The 19,813-nt window shown below is 38.5% G+C and overlaps 1 protein-coding gene across 1 annotated transcript in view; it reads right to left on the minus strand.

The window, feature by feature from the left end:
• Positions 1 to 776: 776 nt before the first annotated feature.
• angpt1 (angiopoietin 1) overlaps positions 777 to 19,813 on the minus strand; it is an 82,445-nt gene continuing 63,408 nt past the window's right edge. Inside the window, exons 8-9 of the mRNA XM_017703106.2 lie at positions 7,992 to 8,122; positions 777 to 2,853 (exon numbers count right to left, since the gene is read on the minus strand). Coding sequence (XP_017558595.1) covers positions 2,690 to 2,853; positions 7,992 to 8,122 — 295 coding nt within the window. The 3' untranslated portion in view covers positions 777 to 2,689. The remainder of the gene's footprint in view (positions 2,854 to 7,991; positions 8,123 to 19,813) is intronic.

Consider the following 19,813-nt stretch of genomic DNA (forward strand, 5'->3'; position numbering starts at 1 on the left):
GTCCAGTAAAGGAACTGGGGCAATTTAGCATGTCCAAACAGCCTGACTGCATGTCTTTGGACTGTGGGAGGAAACCGGAGAACCCGGAGGAAACCCTTTACTAAACAACTAAATTTAATATCAAATCTTGAGTAATTAGTGTTTCCACTCTTTTCCTTTATTATATCTCCTGATCCTTTCAGAAGACTCCCCTTTTCAGCATTTCAAAGAAAACTGCAGGGATATTTTTCCACACCTCCAAAGTTCAGTGGTAGAAGTTGGTTGCATTTTGTCTTTCTCACTGTGCCAGTAATCCCAAAAACATTCATTGATGTTGAGGTCTGCACTCTGTTGTGGTCAGTTCAATGTTTTCATAACTCCAGCAGCTTCTTTTTTTAATATATTTTCGTCTTTTTTGTCTATTTTCATTACTCAATAAGAATGTTTTAACAGCTACACATCCTTCCAGAACTTCAGTGTTGAATTGTCTTCTCACAGTGCATTGATGGACAGAAACACCTGAGGATTTTTTCAGAAGCAAGATTGATTTTCTCCTCTTTCTCAAAGATGAAAGTTGTTAGTACTGTTTACCTGACGGTGGCAGTTTTGATGCTCTACCAGGTCCTGTGTGGTTGTTAGAAGTCCTATTGTTTCTATAACTTTCATTGAACTTCACTTTTGGAAACTGAAAAATAAGTAACTAAGTCTGCAACAGCAGTTTTGACTGGAAAATAAATCTCTGACTTTTACTTGGTGCTGTAAACAGATACCAGAGTCAAAATGATTAGCACAGAATGTGAGACTTCAGTGCATCTCATGCATTCTTTTATTTAGACATCACAAAATTCTGAATGTTACAAAGAATGAAGTGTTTAAATAAAATGGCAAATGTAACATTTTTACGAGGTAATAGTAGAGTCTTCGAAGGCAGTCTGCACTAGTATTATTATTTCAGTTACTTTTGTAGAGCAGAGCGTATCATGTGGCTCTGAGAGAATGAAAAAAACATCTTTCCTCAGGAAAGCAATTTTACACAAACACACATTAAATTACAATACTTTATGTATGCTAATAAATGTCATGCTATTGTTTAATATGCTCCAGATGCTTATGGCTTTTCTATACAATGACCTGTTTTCAGTAACACGAAACAGATAAGTGCATGTAGGTGTTCTGTGCTGATAGTTACGCAGAAGTACGGTGCACTAAAACGAGTCGTTCATTTTGCTGTCCTTCAGCCGGGGCCTATTAAAAGAGTGTTTTCAAGCTTCACTGATGAAAGAAAAACAGACTGGAAATGAATGTGTGTGTACTTCAGATCAGTTAGAGAGAGAGTGTGTGAGAGTGTGTATAGGTGTGTGTGTGTGTGTGTGTGTGTGTGTACGTGTGCATTCGCAAGCTAAAAATACAATCTTACCACAGACCTGCCAAGTTCCCAAAATAGACTATAAAGACATACAGAAGAGATAAAATACTCTTTCTCGCATTCTAAAACAAAACATTCGCACTGTATCCTTATTTAAGCAGAAATTATATACATTTGCAAAGTTAAAAAACTCAAAAACAAATAATGATTCAACACAAAAAAGTTACCTGTAGAGTATATAAAAATAATGTACAGTACCATCTGTCTTTGTTATTTTTACTGATGTAAGAGCAGACAATAGTTTTATATGCAATGATTCTCACCTTCAGCGCAATGTTTCTCAGCTCTAGGATGAAGCCTACACTCCAGACTTTTGGGTTTTCCTGCTGTAAAACATCTGACTAAAGAGAATTCCAGCAGAGAAGTCACTAACCTGTGCAGTGCAGGTCCAGGACTGAGGAAAATAATGACTAAATATACAAGTAATTCCTGGCAAATTAACTTGTTTGTACATGAAACTGCAAAGATGTTTGATTTTTAGCACATTTGCATTTGTATTTTATCACACCAAGTTATGATTTGACCCTAAATTTGTTTTTCACATAAATTCTTCTCAAATGTAGCTAAATTGTAAGTGGGATAAGCAATCATACTGTGCATCTGAACCCTGGCCTGTGTTCACATTATAATGGCTAGTTGAAGGTCACTAAAGTTCAAAGGCAATAATAATAATGCAGTTATTTGAACTCTGAAACAAACACCATCTGGCAAAAGTACCATCAGCTGAACTTTATTCTGAGCTGCATGCTATGCTTTTCCTCTCTTTTCATTAGAAGTATGTACAAAGAAAAACATTGTGTAGGTATAAAAAGTGTAACAATAGAAAATAATGTATTCATGTCCCAAAGGTAATTGTGCAACACAGTTTGTTAAGAAACTTTAATGGCTCACTTTTGGTTTTCAGAAGATTCCAGCTGCTGTGAGGTCACCAGCGAGCCAAATAAACCAGAGGCTTTGCAGATGGGTAACACTGTGCAGTCTGCTCCCTTCAAAGGTGATGTCCCTGCCTCAGCAGTTCACTGGGCGTGAGTGACCAGTCAAGAAAACCAGCCAAGAACACACCCGGAAATTCCCAGAGAGCTAACCCTCTGCTGTGGGCTGCAGGATAATAATAGGTCACCTTTCTTCTTCGCTCAGTCCCTGTTTCCATGAGTGGTGGGTTACTCACGGAAAGTGAAGTGTCACACAATCCAGGTGTCGTATATGTAGCTTAAAAAGTGTCATTTGATAGTGTAGCCCTTTTTCAAGAATGTTCCCACCTGCGCTGTGGGTGAGTGAAGATCTCTATGAAATGTCCAGTGGTCGGATCATCATGGTGGTCACTCGGAGAGAGTAACTTGGGCCTTTGAAATAGTGCCACTTGATGCCATTGAGCTTGCCGACATGTTGACCTTGGGTGTAGTACATCCCATTCAGGTTTGACGGGCCGCAGGCATCAAACCACCAGCCTTAAGAGTGGAAGAAACAAAAGGGTGAATGAGTCAGGTCACCATTAGCTGGTCAGTGCTGAGTCCTGAATCTGAACAGTACTATGTAAATATTTAAATGGTAAAGAGAATGAAGTAAGCAAGCCTGTTTGTCATCACTGTTATATCGAAAACCTTATAACCTTGTAACCCATTACATTTTATGAGCATTTAATGATGAATGGGCCAATAAAAATAGTCCAAAAGTATCTAAATAGACCCATTTTACAGTAACAAACACTAGTTGAGCATGTTTTTCCTTCTCGTATATGTCAGCAATGTGCTTAATTCCAAGATAAGTGTCCGGAGCAGCTTGTTCTATACAGGTGTCCACAAGGCCAAGTTTACATTAAGGCCCCTGTTCTAGACTATTCTTGTCATTGTTCTGGGTTGAAAACTGTTGACAGAGTGGACTGTATGCCAGTGGTCAGTGTGGTATAGGTGAAATGTGAGTGGCAGTTCATAGTGTGCAACAGGTTCGGAACCTAATAAGCTTCCTAAATTTGGAATTGAAATATCTGGGCAGAACACTCAGGAGAGGATAGTGTACAGTTCAAACAGAAGGTCAACATTTTACCGCTGTTTTCTAGTGATCATCAGAAACGACCGTTTTCCGCTTGCCAAGTTAAAATTCCAGCGCCAGAGTATTTACTTGCCGTGAATATGGAAACTATTTTGTAATGCTTATGTTTGATGAAGACAGATTTCGCCTTTTTTCCAGATATCCAGCTTCTTTGAACTTGACAGATTGTCTTTATGATAATTCCAGTAGCATCTCAAAGCCAAATGCGTGACATAAATCCTCTGGACTTACGTTGTATATTAAATGTTGTAGCAAGCACACTTTGGGGGAGACAAAAAACAGCTGGATATGAAAGTTAGTAGAAACTATTTTGTATTGCTACAGGATATATGACAAACTGGCATGAATTCATGTCTTCATGCTATTCATGCAGCAGTATAAAGGCACTTTGCTAGCAATTTCTGTGAATGTCATGTCTGTAAGAATCCATTCAGAACATATTCAACATGTTATAGTGCATTTTCAAGACATAAAAACCATTTCTAAAAATGCATTATAGCCATGTTGATTATGAATTATGCCTATAATTCTTTATGACTACATTCTATAACATTACAGTGCCAAACAACACTTGTTTCCATCCTGCATTGCATTATGATGGATAAACCTGCCTAGTCATAAACACATGCTGAGGAACAATAACTTATACATTAAAATCATAAATTTAAACACAAAAACATCTAAACTGAATAATAAATTGAAAAGATGAGAATCACTCTGGCACCAGACACTGGATTTTGCTCAGATTCAAGTATTTATCTTCTTTACTTGCCTCAGTGCAGCATGAGTGAGCTGAACTTGCTAGTGGTTTAGCCTTCTCACTAAGTTAACATTAGCCTCTGGCACATGAAATAAAAATGAGTTCAAGCTGACACAGGAAACTTAGATTTTTATTCAAATTTGAGTTTTATTCTCTCAACTTGTCAGTGTGGCCTCAATGGCCTGGAAGGAACCTGTGTTGTTGTGTATAAAGCTTAGGCCTTCTCTCAAAGCCAATGCTAGCTTCTAGAGAAATTGGTCAAACATGGAGCAAAAGTAGTTTATGCTGACAATTCCACAGACAAAGGTTTACTCACTCAGATTTGAGTCTTTATCTTCAAAACTGTGTCAGTGAGGTTTCAGTGAGCCAGATAGAACCTGTGCTGTGGTGAAACTGTTGCATGCTAAGCCACTGCTTTAGCATGCGACCTACTAGAGGTCAGCTCCTGGGCCCCATTGGCCAACAACAAGTGCTATGGAAAGCAGTATGAGTCCTGTCAGTCCAACTCCCTAACACAGGCCCCATGACCTTAACCATTTAACAAAATACATTTGTGGGTGCAGGGTGTCTTTTAATAAATGATGATGTGAAATGGAATAACATGTATTCACTTCTAATGAAGTGCAGAATGTCTTTGCAAGCTTCAAGTAAAGTGATGATTTCCATACTTGTCATTATAGATGTAGATTATTATTAGATATTTGTCAGCTACAAGTAAAGTGAAACATCATAAACTATGCACTGTGCACGTTGGGAGTACGTGACACAATATAACATTGTGTGGGCACTATTTATAATGCATTATGTTAACCATTCATGATGCATAAGAAAACATAGTGTAAAGTTTTTAGAAATATTTATAGCCACACTTATCATGTCATGTGTATGCAAATGTATGTATGTATTGTGAATGTGTACACAGATTCTTATAGAAAAGCTAACCACGCAGCGTTTTTGCCTTCATGCTGCTTTTTTTTTACTGTAGCTTTGTCTTGAAAACTTGTCACTTCACAGTCCATTGGACTCAACTGTGTTGTGGTGGTCATACTTGCGTATACACCCACAAATATATACTGACACAAAGAGTGCAACACACACTGTCCACTTGCGGTGCCCACAGAATGCCCGTTGTGGCATGTCTCACTTCTGTGGGAGCTTGGCTCCACTTCACAAGCTCAAATACCACTGTCATCTGTGACATTTCAACAGACTTCCAAAAGCCAAGTATGCTGCCCTTTTATTGGCTTGGCCCAATCTGACAGAGCTCTCTGATTGGATGCTGATATTGCTTGTTACCCCGGTCATTTATTTCAGGTGTCTGATTAGGTAATGACTGTGGTCACAGATTGCGGTCAGAACTTTGTGACCTTGTTAAATCATCAACAAGTAAAGGGCAACAGAACAATGTGGACAGCTGAGACAAACCAAATGACTCAAATGAAAACAAAGTACTTTCATTGCAGTGTCTACAGTGAAACATCCATAAAAGATCAAATATGCAAAGATGTATATTTGCCTATATATATATATATAGTATGCATGTGAAATGTCCGGCTCCTAGGGTTGTTTGGGTGTTTTATTTTGTTTTGACATGTAATGAAGCTAACGTTAGGATGGTGGCAGATCTAATGTTGTTATTTCGACTCTGTTTCAGTCAGTTATAGCAAGATAATGTAGGTCATTCATGTAGCAGAGATTGGGACTCAAACTGCATATTGACTAACATAAAACGTAAGACTTAGATGACGTTAGGTTATCCTTAACTGCCTTGTGACTCGACTTGGACTCAAGACTGGAAAGACTGTGAATGTGTGAACACACACACAAACAAAACTGATTAAATTACAATAGTTTTTTTTCTGACTTTTTTCCACACCTATGCCCAGTCTTTACTCCAGTTCTGTTCTCCCACAGCTTGCAGTGGCATCAGGTCTGATATGGCTTTAAATAATGAGCCATTCAACAACAATAACAAAAAAAAATAAATCTTCAATGTGATAGACACAATTAAGTGCAGTAGATAATTTAGCTGAAGTGACATCTAATCCATCTGAAGTTTTAGCAAGTTACAGATCACATTCCTTTAAAAGCGCTGAGCTATTACACTAGGTAGTTAGCATACCCATGTTTTTTAAAACTCAACATTATCTTTATTTCTTAAGATTTGCTACAATTCTGCCTTAAGTTGACTGGATTATTGCCAACATTCTGTAAAGCTTGTCCAATCCAACAACAGTTGCTATGAAATAATGCATGTTTTGGGCAGAGCATGGATAAGTCAATTCTAAGCAGTAATATGTTCACACCCAGTTTACAAACCTTTACTGGCCTGTTACTGAACCTCCCTGCCCAGTTCCCTTTCACTTCATGTATACTTAATGTTCCTGATCATGCTATTCAATTTCCAGTGATGACTCAGTGTTAAGGCCCCATTTCGCACTTGTTTAGCTCATCATAATGCAGATTTAGGAGGACAGGACCTCTGTGACTCAGCTATGCTCTCATGCTCTGCGTAATGATGTATCACAGTTATCTGAAACATAGAAGCTTCCTTCGGGACAAGAAGGCCTTGCTCACAGGAGGAAAGTGAAGAATTCATGTAGTCAAAGACATCCTTGGGTCATAGCGTGTGTTGATCAACTCTTAACAGGATGTAGAGGTCCATAAAGACTTCATTATTCTTCACTTCAATCAACAGACACTTCTGTTGCCAGTACACTGTGGTTCTTCAAGCATGTAACTGAGAGGACTTCCCTGTGAGAGCAGAGCTAACCTTTGGGTATCTGTGCTGCTAAGAGCTACAGGTTGTATGTGGAAATTGAAGGCTAAATGGACAGTGAGACGCATCTTGTCCTACTAAGTGTAAACCACTCAGTGTGAGTTCAAGGAACTGACTTCAAGGACTTTAACTTCAAGGAATTTAAAGAACCATTCTCACTTGGCCATGATCCATTTTTTATTTACCAGGCATAGTCTGACATCAGAGTAGAGGCTAAAATAGAACAGCAACAATAGAGTTGATCCCTACATACAACTAATTGTATTCATTTTTTTGTATATTTATTGTCCTTAAAAGTGAATTATGGTTACTCTGCAAATGATGGTTTGGACCATGTGACCATACACTGCTAACGTGCATAAGACATACAGTGGGTACCGATGGCAAAGCCAGTAAAATAAGATCATTTGTAGAGATAATAATGCTTGAAACAAGTAAAAACATTTTTGTAAAAGTTTAAAATTGTAATGTGAAATCTAACATACTGTATATTGATTAGATTTGAGATGTTTTAACTTGCTAAGGTGTTCTACTTTCAGTAGTTTCAGGTTTGGTAGGTTCTTGATTAGTTGCCATAGTTGGAAATCAAGCCTTTTGGTTAACATAAACCTACATAAAAATTCATAACGTCTTATTCCAATCGGCATCATCTGTCACAGAAGTTGCCTTTGCCAATATCGAAATTGACATATCATCTATATCACTTTGTTAAATTGATATAACACCTACATCAGCTTGCAAAAGTGACACTCATGTCAACTTGACATTAAGGTTGACAAAGCAACTTTTACAGATGACGCCTACTGGAAGAAGCCTTTATAAATGTTTATGTATATTTAGATCTACTGTCACTGATGTCTTATGTAGGTGTCATGTAGCCCTATGAACACTGCCCTTCAGTAATGTGTTACCAAACTCCTTAGTCAGAGACTCTCTGAGAATTGTTGGGTCCATTGTTTTCTGTTCTTGAACTGCAATTCCTAGAGTGGAAGTCTTACCTCCGGTTAGCATCAGTGCACACTTGCAGCTGCAGTTGTCATTGTCTACGTCTTTGGTGCTGAAGTCCGCACCATGGATCACCAGACTGCTCTGCCTTCCTGCTGTTCCACTGTGGCTCTTTAAGGACAGCCTGAAAGGGGATACAGGGAGTTGAGACATTGAAGCCATGACCCTAAACCAACATTCTTCATACTATAGGCCTGTGTCTCCAATCTTTTTGATGGAAAGGACTGGGGAGGAGAGGGAGGAGACAGTCAGAAAGATCTCAGTAAATCAGAGCATGTTAAGCCCATTTGGCAGTACCAGATAGCAGGAGATAGTCATTACAGGCACTATCAGGCATGAGAGCGCTCAGAGCCATGTCCCTCCACTGAAGCTGACCCTAGTTCGTCCGCCTGGTGTCTTGACATGTCTGTGTCTGTACAGTGTGTGCACACTGTCCCTCCCTTCTTCATTTGTTACAGTCTAGCCGTGGCAGAGATGAGCAGTGTATTAGGCTTCATCTGTTTGTGTCAGAGTTGAACATGCACTTAAAGCAGGGGGGCAGTGTGTACAGGGGCTGTGCAGTCGGAGCCGAACATGTGGAAGGTGTAAATCAGGGGCCCTGAACGGAGGTGCTGAGAGATGCTGAGCGACAGAGGCAGGGGAGTATACTGGAGACTTTGTGCTGAATGTGCAGATATGTTTATTGCATGCATTATGAGTAAATGTAGCTGCTTGGTAATAACAGAATACAAATGCAAAACAACTGGGAGTGTTGTACAGCCTTGGTTTGCTGATTGCCGAGTCTTGTACAACGTATAGAGATAAAATGAGACTGAAGTTCTGTATTTTCATTACCCACCATAAATGATGTAGCAGCTATACTCAGATGCCTGGATGAAAGCAAGCATGTAACTGCTGCACTATTTAAGATGGAATGTAAATTTGAATAAGAAGCTAAGCTAATAAGACGTGTCGAAAGATTAGCGTATCAAATTCAGGGCGGCTGTGTGGATCTGTGAATTGGCTGACACAAAAGTTAGGAGTCTGCAGATTTCATTACTTTTTCCATTAACTCATGTAGCAGTTTTTTTAGGTGAATCATGTGAAGTTGGCAGCAGTGGCAACAAATAGTGCAAAAATAACCAAAAAAAACAAGGTGTTACAGAGAAGGGAAGAATGAAAAGGCAATTTAAGGAGGATGAGGAAATATCCGAGTAGGTAGGAAGTGAGAAATGCTGACCTTAACATTGCTAGCATTAGTTTGCAGTATACTGACCATAATGACTGTAAATTACAAATGAGGTTAGAAATGAAGAAGATGAAAATGCATAGATTTTGCAAAAAAGGTTATTTTGTAATGCTGTGCGTAAAAGGTGATTTACCTGGTATAACCAGACAATAATAATAATAATAATAATAAATATTTCCAAGATATGATTTTTGTCATTATCTTTGTACTGGTATTGCACAAAAAATTGCCTATAATTTAATGCAAATACAGTGCAAAATACACTCTCACCTCCAATGTAGTGAGTTGTACTCTGAAGTAATTAGTGCAGTTTGCCTGTCAAAGGAGCAGACATTAGATTGTAATGAGTTAATGAGTTAAAGGGAGGGAGAGTGGTAGGAAAAGCCTTGGTTTCTCGCTACAAGGCTCCAAAGCTTCTTAGCTAATACAGATAGCATCAATGGCTTGTGATATTTGTCAAGTTGAAGCAGTGTCTGACTGTTATAGTTGAAAGCTTGAGTGTAAGAGACAGACATATGAGACAAATGGCTTGAGAAATTTGGTTTGGATGTAAAACAAAAAACATCTAGGATAGTTTTTACTGTTCTCAGAGAGTCTGCTGAACTCATCTTTATCCCATTAGGATTAGAAAGCAATATAAACACCTATGTATACTGTTCACTTCTGTTTTTACTGTTTTGCCCAATAAAAATATTTTAGATTTCCCTCAGTTAAAAATAGGTCTTAGTAAAAGTGAAGGGTCATTCTACAATAACATGCCACTGTTATAACTTTTTCGGCATTCCACCCACTACTACTTATAATTACCCATTAGTATTGTGCAAACAGCATGCCTAAATGATCACAGACGTGCTCCAAACCATGTTTTTACAAACATGATACCAAACGTGTCTTGGCTGGTTGGCTATATTTGGGCTAAGAGGAAAATGGTGTAATTGCTTCAAGTAGTAGGCCTAATAAGGCATTTAGGGATGGGTACATTTTAGTTTTAATACTAGGTAAGTTCAGGATCGTCACACCTAAGTCTGAATATTCAGTAGACGTGGCAAAGTAACAGTCAGTAGATTGTCACTGGAACCATTTAAGACAAATTCAAGAATTACCAGCCTATTTCCTTTCATTTCCTCTGTTTAGCATCTATGTGATAAGCAAAGATCAGCTTGTCTTAAGATTAAGATTAAGAGACCCTTATTAGTCCCACAATGGGGAAATTTCACCTCTGCATTTAACCCATGTGGGCAGTGAAACACCACGTACACACTAGGGGGCAATGAGCACACTTGCCCGGAGCAGTGGGCAGCCCAATCCGCAGACTAAAACTTTTAGACTTTAGACTTTTGCTCTGAGTGATCCTCTACTTTAATTATGTTTATTTTATTAACAAATTTGAAGATTCCATTTTGTGACTGTTCATTTTTAAATTTGAGCATAATTGAAAAACTTAAAAAACTCCTAAAGAACTGAATCTAAGTGTTCACCATGTGGCCATGAGAGACAGGGATGCAGTCTCACGTCCTGCTCTAAAACACAGGGGTGTGGCTAAAATAAGGCTCTGCTTTTTGACCAAAACCATTTGACCATGTTTTGGTAGTGACATAAAAATACATGGCAGAATTTTTTTTTTTATTTCAAAATTAATCTCAAATCTAAATCTAATCCAATTGAATAATTCACCAACATCTTTTAACATCACTTGTAGAGTTGTCCTTAATAATATGTTGTCCTTAATAAATGTTTATAAAAGTTTGTCATTATGAGTTCATTTATGTGTCGTGTGGCCTAATGAATGGTGCCCTACTATACAATGTTACCAATTAATGCTCTAATGCAAAGATCTCATTTGAATAGCATCCAGGTTGCCCTACAGTGTTGGGGCTTCTCTGTTGACCACAATTCTCACAGTATTGGGTGATCATTGGCCCTTGGTCTCACAAACTGCATTGACCCTCCTCATTAAAGACTTTGCCTGGGGTATGACTTTCTCTTATTTTTATTATCCGTTCACTAGGGGCTTTCTCTCCAAACATGAATGCGCTGAGCCAGAGAACAACACTGCAGGATCATGCCAACAAGGAATGAGGAACACCAAATGAAACATGCTCAGTCTCACAAAATGGTTTCCTGAAATCCACCCCTCTTAATAGGAATAGACAAGAGAGAATGAGTGTTATAAATCTCACTTCAGACGAGGCTTGGAAAAAGAATAGGAAAATGGATTGTGCTTTTTGTGGTGTTGAAGGCTTTTTGCGATACACTAAGAGGGTGGTGATGCAATGTAAGGGAGTGAGGAGCCAAACTTGTGGTTGTTATTGTGATGGCTTTGTGGGAGTCCTATTGTTATTTTGCTTCATTTCTAACACTTAATCGATTCAACAAGCTTCCTGATCACAGGTTACCTGATCACTGTAAAGCCACACACTTCAAACATTCATGGCAATGATCAAGACGTGAGGTAATATCTCCAGCTTACATGGCAATTAGAATGCAGAACAAGACAAATGAGCTGCTTGTTTGGAGACCTTCCGTAAACGTCCTTTGTCAGAGCAATAAGATCTGTGTGCACTTCCTCGCTGAAAACATGTCAGTAAACGCAAAAGCACAACTTCTCATATTCCCCCAGTCAACAAGACCATTGCTGCTTCAGTCAACAAGATCACTTCTCAACCAAGCACCTTGTATGGCCGTAACTAACTGTTGTATAAAGAACCACATACAGCACGTTCTATATCAATCTGTAGAACCGTTTCATCATGCAAAGAGCCCTTTAGGCATACAAATGGCTTTTTTCGAGTGTTCATAGTTCTCTGTAGGACAATTGTCTTTGTTGACAAACATTTGACAAACCATCTTTTTTGAGGGTTTTTACAGTGTGAACCTTCTGTGCAACTAGTTGCATGTTATATATCGGCTGCAACATCATTTCTGTGTAACTTGACGATTACACAAAGCATTTCAAAAACAAAGCTGCATCCAACACATTCAATTGCTCCAATAGTTTCCAACTTGGTTCACATTAAGCATTTGGAAACGAATATTTAGGTAGACGTTATAATTATAGCCCATATCTCCTTTTTCAACTTCCAAATTATTCTCTTAATAATAATAATAATAATAATAATAATCTTGAGTTTTGAAAATGGATCCAGTGAAATAAATTGTTTGAATTTGAGGTCGAGGTGATCATGTGATTGCTGTATTGATTTCACCAGGTTGAGTTGCTTACAACTGCTATGGCTGACTTTCAAGTGAGTTGCAGGACACTTTACATTGTGCAGCTCTAGTGCAATTTAGTTTCATGCAGTTTTCAAGAGACTGTAGTTTTAAAGTTGCATGTGCAAATTTCACTGTGTAAAGCCAGCCATACTTATCAAAGTAATATCACACAATATCAATAATATGTCAAAGAACTTATGATACTACTGTTCAGTACATTCAAAAGCAAGGAAGCAGGGAAAATACATGTACTGTTCCACTTTTACTCAAGTACAGACATATTGTAGTTTGTCCACTGCAGCTATACTTAAGAATTATTTTATAAGATCTGTACTTTTCTTAACCCCTTACATGGCAGGCCCAAAGTTTTACTACACACTTCTATAACCTAAGAATAGCTCTGTAGTCCCTGTAGTTACTAAATATTAAGCCTTAGTATGTAATAAGCCTGGGATGTTAAGGAGTTAAACATTATCAAAATTGAACACTTATTTTTACTTATATCACATTTTTAATATAAAAACATACTTTTCTTACTCTTTAAATGTTCATTTACAGCCTCAAAGTACAAGATTTTACTTTTTGTGCTAATCAATAAATGTTCTGTGCATCAGATTTTTTTCCCAATTAAAACATTCAACAAAATTAATGTCAGCATAAAATGATACTGCCCACAAATATGGTAAATAGTGATGGTTATCAAGGGTTCTTTGGTAAAGGCAATTTTTCTATATATAACCATGAACACTCTAATAAAATGGCTCCATATAACAACAAAAATGTTTGTTTAAACTACTTTTTTTTAATAAAGCATGTTTAAATTTCGCCCTGCGATGGACTGGTGACCTGTCCAGGGTGTATTCTGCCTTCCGCCCGATGACCGCTGGGATAGGCTCCAGCACCCCTCCACAACCCTGAGGGAGAAGCGGCTTAGAAAATGGATGGATGGATGGATGGATGGATGTTTAAATTTCTTTTTTTGGAAGCACTTATTTGGATGGTCCACTGTAGATGCATTATAAAATGCTCAGTCTGTCTTTAAGTAACATTCAACTAAATTTCCTTCAAATGCAACTGAACTTCAAGTTCAGTTTCAAAGATTTTATAAACTCTACCCCTAATCCTAACCTAATGGCATACCTACATCTACTCCTACCCCTTACCCTAAACATAACCCTGATGACAAGTGAATTGAATATCTGAACTGAATATCAACAAAAATTATGTTAATGGTTTAAGCATCTACAGGGGATCCTCCAAATAAAGTGTGATCCTTTTTTTGCTTTCACTGAGGTTGTTTTTTGGATCCATACTTTCTCTTCTTACTGAGTAAACTTCTGACAAAGTACTTTCATTTAAGTATAGTTTCTCTCTACTTTTTCAACCGTCACAAACCACCAAACCGACAAACCCCAATATAAAAGACCTCCAGAGTCTTTGAAAAAAGACAACAAAACAAAATTGCAACAACAACAAAAAATAAAAAGACAGCAGACAAGCTGAACTTCCTCAAGTCTTACGCGAATAAATAGAATCCCACTTCCTCGAGGAACGTCTATAAGCAAGATTCTCTCTGTGACCTCCTGAAGGCATGCAGCCGGGCCAGTTCCTGCTTAGATGCTTGCACGCACACATGACCAGACAGATAAACACACAGCAGGTCATCTCCACTCCAGAGAAATTGGGTGCTACAGCTCCTGCCTAGTGGTGATAACTTGGGCAATCCAGAGCACTATGCAGTTAAGGAAGATGAAATGACCTCCTTCCTGGATGCCCAACTTGTTGTGCTGGCTCACTGCTGTTTTAGCAGCTCAAATCATACACAAGAACGTCTGTGCAGCTGATAGTGTTACACCAGCCTGGCCAATCTTCACAGCCCTTCAGGCAAGCTCCTGGTCGGCCACACTGAAATAACATTAGGCTCTATGGGGCCAAGTCTCGTTTAGAGAAGCTCGGATGGAAACCAAGGCTGGAGTCAGATTTTCTCAGCCTTTCACAACAAAACCCCCAGCGGAAGTGCCCCTGTCTTTGGCCATATGATTTTCACAATAATCCAGAGGAATTGTAGTTTGTTAGGATTCCTTGATCACCGGATATGTGACGTTCACGCAGAGTAATGGCAAGTGTAACATGGAAGTTTCTCCTTGTTATTCCCGTCTGTTTTGAATCGTGTTTCAGTGATAAGAAGAAAGCACTCTGCACTGAGGCAGCTGCTTGTAATATGATTTTAACCAAACAGGCCAGAATGTGTAACAATAAAAATAAATCTGGCGATTAACTTTTATATGTAAAGGACAATTAAGCCTGAGTGGATCTTGTACTTGTTTGCTTATAATGTATATGTGGCTGCTTCAGTCATCCTAAGCTGAATTTACAGTAAATTACCTCTGCACCGACCATGGTTTCCAGAGATGCAAATGCAGAACACTCAAGAGGATTTTATTATGAAAGCAAAACGACCACAACGCCCCCACTTCTTTCAGACCAATAGATCTATAGCTAGCTTTCCCACTGCATGAGATATGCAATAGACAGCCACAGCTGGCATATGCTAACAGTAGGCATTTGCAAGAAAAACAGAAGCTAAAGTGCTTAGGATTCCATACATCTAACCTCCACTCAGTTAAATGAGAACAAGAAAGACATCTTTTTCATCCCTTTTTCCCTCTCTGCAACTCCAAGGTGTGTCAGAGCCCATTCGAGCACTGCATGACAGAACTGTTGTAAGCACAATGGCCTGCTCTCTAAGGGGAACCGCAATCAGCCCCCTCAATGCATCTGTCACCCCTCATCTGAAAGCCAGCACTCTACTGCAGTAGGGTTGTTTCGTCAATATTTGAACATTACCGCAGAATCTGAGCTGAGGCCTTAGGAGTGCATGTGGAATAGCCACATAATTCTCTCTGGTGACAGTTATTGCATCCGTTTGCTTCTGCAGAAATACAGTTACCTTCAAAGGGCATCGTTAGAGCTGCGCAAAATGCAAGCCAAACAGTGAATATATTGGTGGAGCATTATTGAGGCATTTGGATGGGATGCAGTGGTTGATTAAAGACATTATATTCCAGATGTGTAATCTTTTCAATAAATCATGCAGGATATAAAAACTATCAGTTTGTGTTCAGCTCTGGGGTCACTTTTCAGTGTGATTTTAGGATTTCTAAGGAATGGAAGGAATAGTCTAGACTTAGAAGATGTGAATTCTTCCCAGTGCAAGATGCAAAACTGAATCTTTGCATTGTGGCTGATACTGTTCCAGATAGCATAAAGCACATTACCTTACCTTACAATGGAACATTTGCTCAATTTCTCTTTACCATACTAACCTTAGCATTCTGGATAATGAGGCTCTGGCAGGCCTGGACCACCACACATTCACAAGCACTGCACTGATCTCCAAACAGCTACATTATATGTGCCTGTGACACATGGTATTCATGTCCACAGAATCTGGATGTTTTTTTTTGTTGCAAATTAAATTGCTATTACAATATCCTATATAAAAATATCAAACATTCAGTTAAAAATTCTGAAAAGATAAACAAACTATGGAACCCAAAACTTTGCAATGAAAAGACAACATGCCCCTTTACACACTGAATCTCTACACTGTAAAAATGCCTCGTCAACCCAAACTAAAAACATTACTACATATATTAACAAGCAGTTGAACTAGTTTTATTCGACACAGGAAATTATATTGATTGAAAGAATCCTTCAGTCAAAGCGTGTATTTATGTTGAATAAAACTAGTTAATTTACTTGTTACCACATGAAGTACTTTTTTCAGGTTGAACTGGTGAAAATCCTAACCTAACAGCAAGTCTCTTATTTTCAACATCATTTTTTCTGTTTCTTTCAACACAACATGTGCTAAAGCGGGTACCACAGGCAGGTTTTTTGTCACTCCTGAAAGCCTGTTAGCTTGTTATCTATCTGCTGAGCTGCTCAAGCCTTTTACTTCTATCAGATCAGATATCCACACATTCAAATTCTCAAGCCTTTTTTTTACTTTATATACTTGAGCATGTTTAAATACTTTCACTGAAGTATGTTTTTTGGATCCATACTTTCTCTTTTTACTTAGTACGCTTTTGACAAAGTGTGTCAGTAACATACAGCAAAAGGAAAAAGTCTATGGAAAAAAATGTAAACACATTTTAATGTAATTTTGGTAAAATGTTGAAAATGACTGAAATGTTTTATTATTTTTAACAGAAATAAAAAAAAGAAAATCAAATATGTAGAAGCTTTAAGAACCTTGAGGCTTTAAGAACCTTTTAGAACCTTGAGGCTGATGCTTTAGCACTGAAAGAAAGCAGTTGCTAATGCAGTTATAGGACCTAAGCTGCCTTAACCAATAATTGATGGTACTACAAAAAGAAATCTAGGCCAGCAATAAAGGCAGATTTTATTTTACACTGTTCTTTCTCAGTTTCACATATAAATCACACTATTATCATTTAAGTATAGTTTCTCTCTAATTTTTCAACCTCTGGCTAGCTTGAAATCTGAAGTCTTCATCACAAACCACCAAACTGATGAAACCTAATGCAAAAGTCTTTGAAATCCAGAGTCTTTGAAAAATAGACAAGAAAACAAAACCAAAACTGCAAAAAAACAGCAAAAAGCAGACAAGCTGAACTTCCTCAAGTCATGAATAAACAGAATCCCTCTTCCTTGAGGAACGTCTATGAGCATGTGGCATGCAGCCAGGCCAGTTCCTGCTCAGATGCTTGCACGCACACAAGACCAGACAGATAAACACACAGCAGGTCATCTCTTCTTGAGAGTAATTGGGTGCTACAGCTCCTGCTTAGTGGTGATAACTAGACCAATTCAGAGCACTATGCAGTTAAGGGAGATGAAACGACGTCCTTCCTGGGTGCCCAAGTTGTTGTGCTGCCTCACTGCTGTTTTAGCAACTCACACCATAGACGAGAACATCTGCACAGCTGATAGTGTTACACCAGACACAAGTCTCGTTCAGAAAAGCTCTGATGAAACCCAAAGCTGGAGTCAGATTTTCTTGACCTTTCACAGCAACCCCCAGGGGAAGTGCCTAATTTTCCTAACAATCCAAAGGAATTGTTGTGTGTTAGGATTCTTTGATCACCAGATAGGTGACGTTCATGCAGAGAAATGTCAAGTGTAACATGCATTATTGAGCCATTTGGATGGGATGCAATGGCTGATTAAAGACATTATATTCAAGATGGGGAATTGTTTCAATAAATCTTGCAGGATATAAGAGCTATCAGCTTGTATTGTTCTCTTCAGTACATGTCAACTTGGGTTAATGTAGTGTGTCTCCACCATACTTGAAACTAAACTGGGCTGATGCATTTGACGCAGAAGCTGAAATATAGTAAGACAGGCAGTACATTAGGTATCACTGACATACAGCAAAATGAAAAGATTTATGAAAAAAATGGAAAGTAAACATTTGTTTTAATGCATTTTTGGGGAAATGTTGAAAGTGACAAATGTTTAAAAGAGTCATTGTTATTTTAACAGAAATGAAAAAGCAATGATGTAGAAACTGTAAGAACCTTGAGGCTTTAAGAACCCTTTAGAACCTTGAGGCTGATGCTTTAGCTGAAAGAAATTGCTAATGTAGTTATAGGACCTAAGCTGCCTTAAACAATAATTGATGGTACTACAAAAAGAAATCTAGGCCAGCAACAAAGGCAGGTTTTATTTTACACAGTTTTTTTCTCAGTGTCACATACAAATCATCAAAAATATAGGCTTATAAATGTTAGCAAATAGCTGTAGCAGACAACTAAACCCATCACATGAGGAGATTGCGCCTGTTGCGAAAATGTCGTGCAGTCCACTGTTACAATCATATTCATAATGATTTATAAAAGACAAACAGAAGATCCTAGCTCAGCCCCCTTACTCTGAGAAGTCTGGTTTGCATGATCCTGAGCTGGAGAACACACTGTAAGTCGTCAGCAGAGAGTTTACAGCTTACTCACATCCCTCATCCCCCTGTCCGCCAAGTCCCCTTCACCAATCCATATCAAACTGAGCTGGAGAGATTGCTTGATTCCAGAGAGGATCTCTCCATTACTGTAGGGCAAAATCCAGGGATTTAAGACTTGGCTGGTTAGCGTACAGCGATATTAAATAAAGATGTAGCTTTTGCTATAAGAATAAGCATGCAGCCGAGCTGACAGGACGTGAACGGTGAACATGAACCATATTGCTGCTTAACCTCACTTGTGGTGCTGCATACGTTCAGACGCACACGTTTGAGGAAATCTATCTATTAAAACTACATCATAGATGTGCATGTATTATTCAAGGCTATAGCTGCTATTATTAAAACCCTATGTACGTGCTGAACTTGTAGAGTGACGCACGAACACATGCCCACATGTGCACACACACAAATGCTGACTTCTGGTCTTGGAATTTCAGAACTGTGGTACCAGAGGCTGCACAAAAGCTCCCCTCAGTCAAATATACAGAGTTAGTGTGCAAACAGGCCAATTTCACTCGTCTCTCAGCACTGTTGGCATTAGAGTCAGTGCAGAGGCATTCATCTTGGGTCTGGCAAATGACCAACAGAGTTCTTTAAACAATGATTGTCTGTATGACCCTGCTAAGACCACTGACCTTTCAGAAACACTGCAAACTTGACTCAAGCATTTGTCCACTCACCCAGCACTAAATACCGCAAGAGGATACCACAGCTTCATCCATTCCATCCAGAAAACCCTCTTCTTTGGCTCTATTATGTCTCCTCATAAACACTGATTTCTGGGAAATAGGATTAAATATGATTGTTTGCAAAAAAGTACTCTGGATAGACACTTGTATTCAGCTGGACACAGGCGACATGACCAAGAATTGCTTCCAGTGTAGTGATATAGAGGCCTTGCTGCTAAGCAGACATTACAAGTTTTGATCACTTTAGACAGCTCAGACCAAAATCTGCTAAGCTGTCTGTTACACACTGAAAGAGTTTCACGATTTCAAGGCTGTAGAAACTGGACTGTAAAAATCAATATATAATAAGATATCAATATCTTATCAATATATAATAACATAATATGACCTATGAAATGGGAAATGTTCTTCATGCATTAATTTCCTGAAATTTTATTCTCTTTCTTTGTCTTATTTTATTTTTCTCCATGAAAGTTACCCATAAGTACATCCTAAAGACTTACATATATATGTATACACTGCTCATGCCCTCTGACTGTCCTTATGGAAAGGGATCAATGACATCGGTAAAGGAGTTTGAGGTTGATCAAAAGATTGCAGAGAAACTAGCCAGGTTTTCTAACGTTCCCATGCCCACTTCTTCATGCACTACTCCTGTTCCACTTTTTAAGTTCTGTTTACAACAAAACACAA

This window comes from Pygocentrus nattereri, chromosome 27, assembly GCF_015220715.1.
Source record: "Pygocentrus nattereri isolate fPygNat1 chromosome 27, fPygNat1.pri, whole genome shotgun sequence".
Taxonomy (NCBI): domain Eukaryota; kingdom Metazoa; phylum Chordata; class Actinopteri; order Characiformes; family Serrasalmidae; genus Pygocentrus; species Pygocentrus nattereri.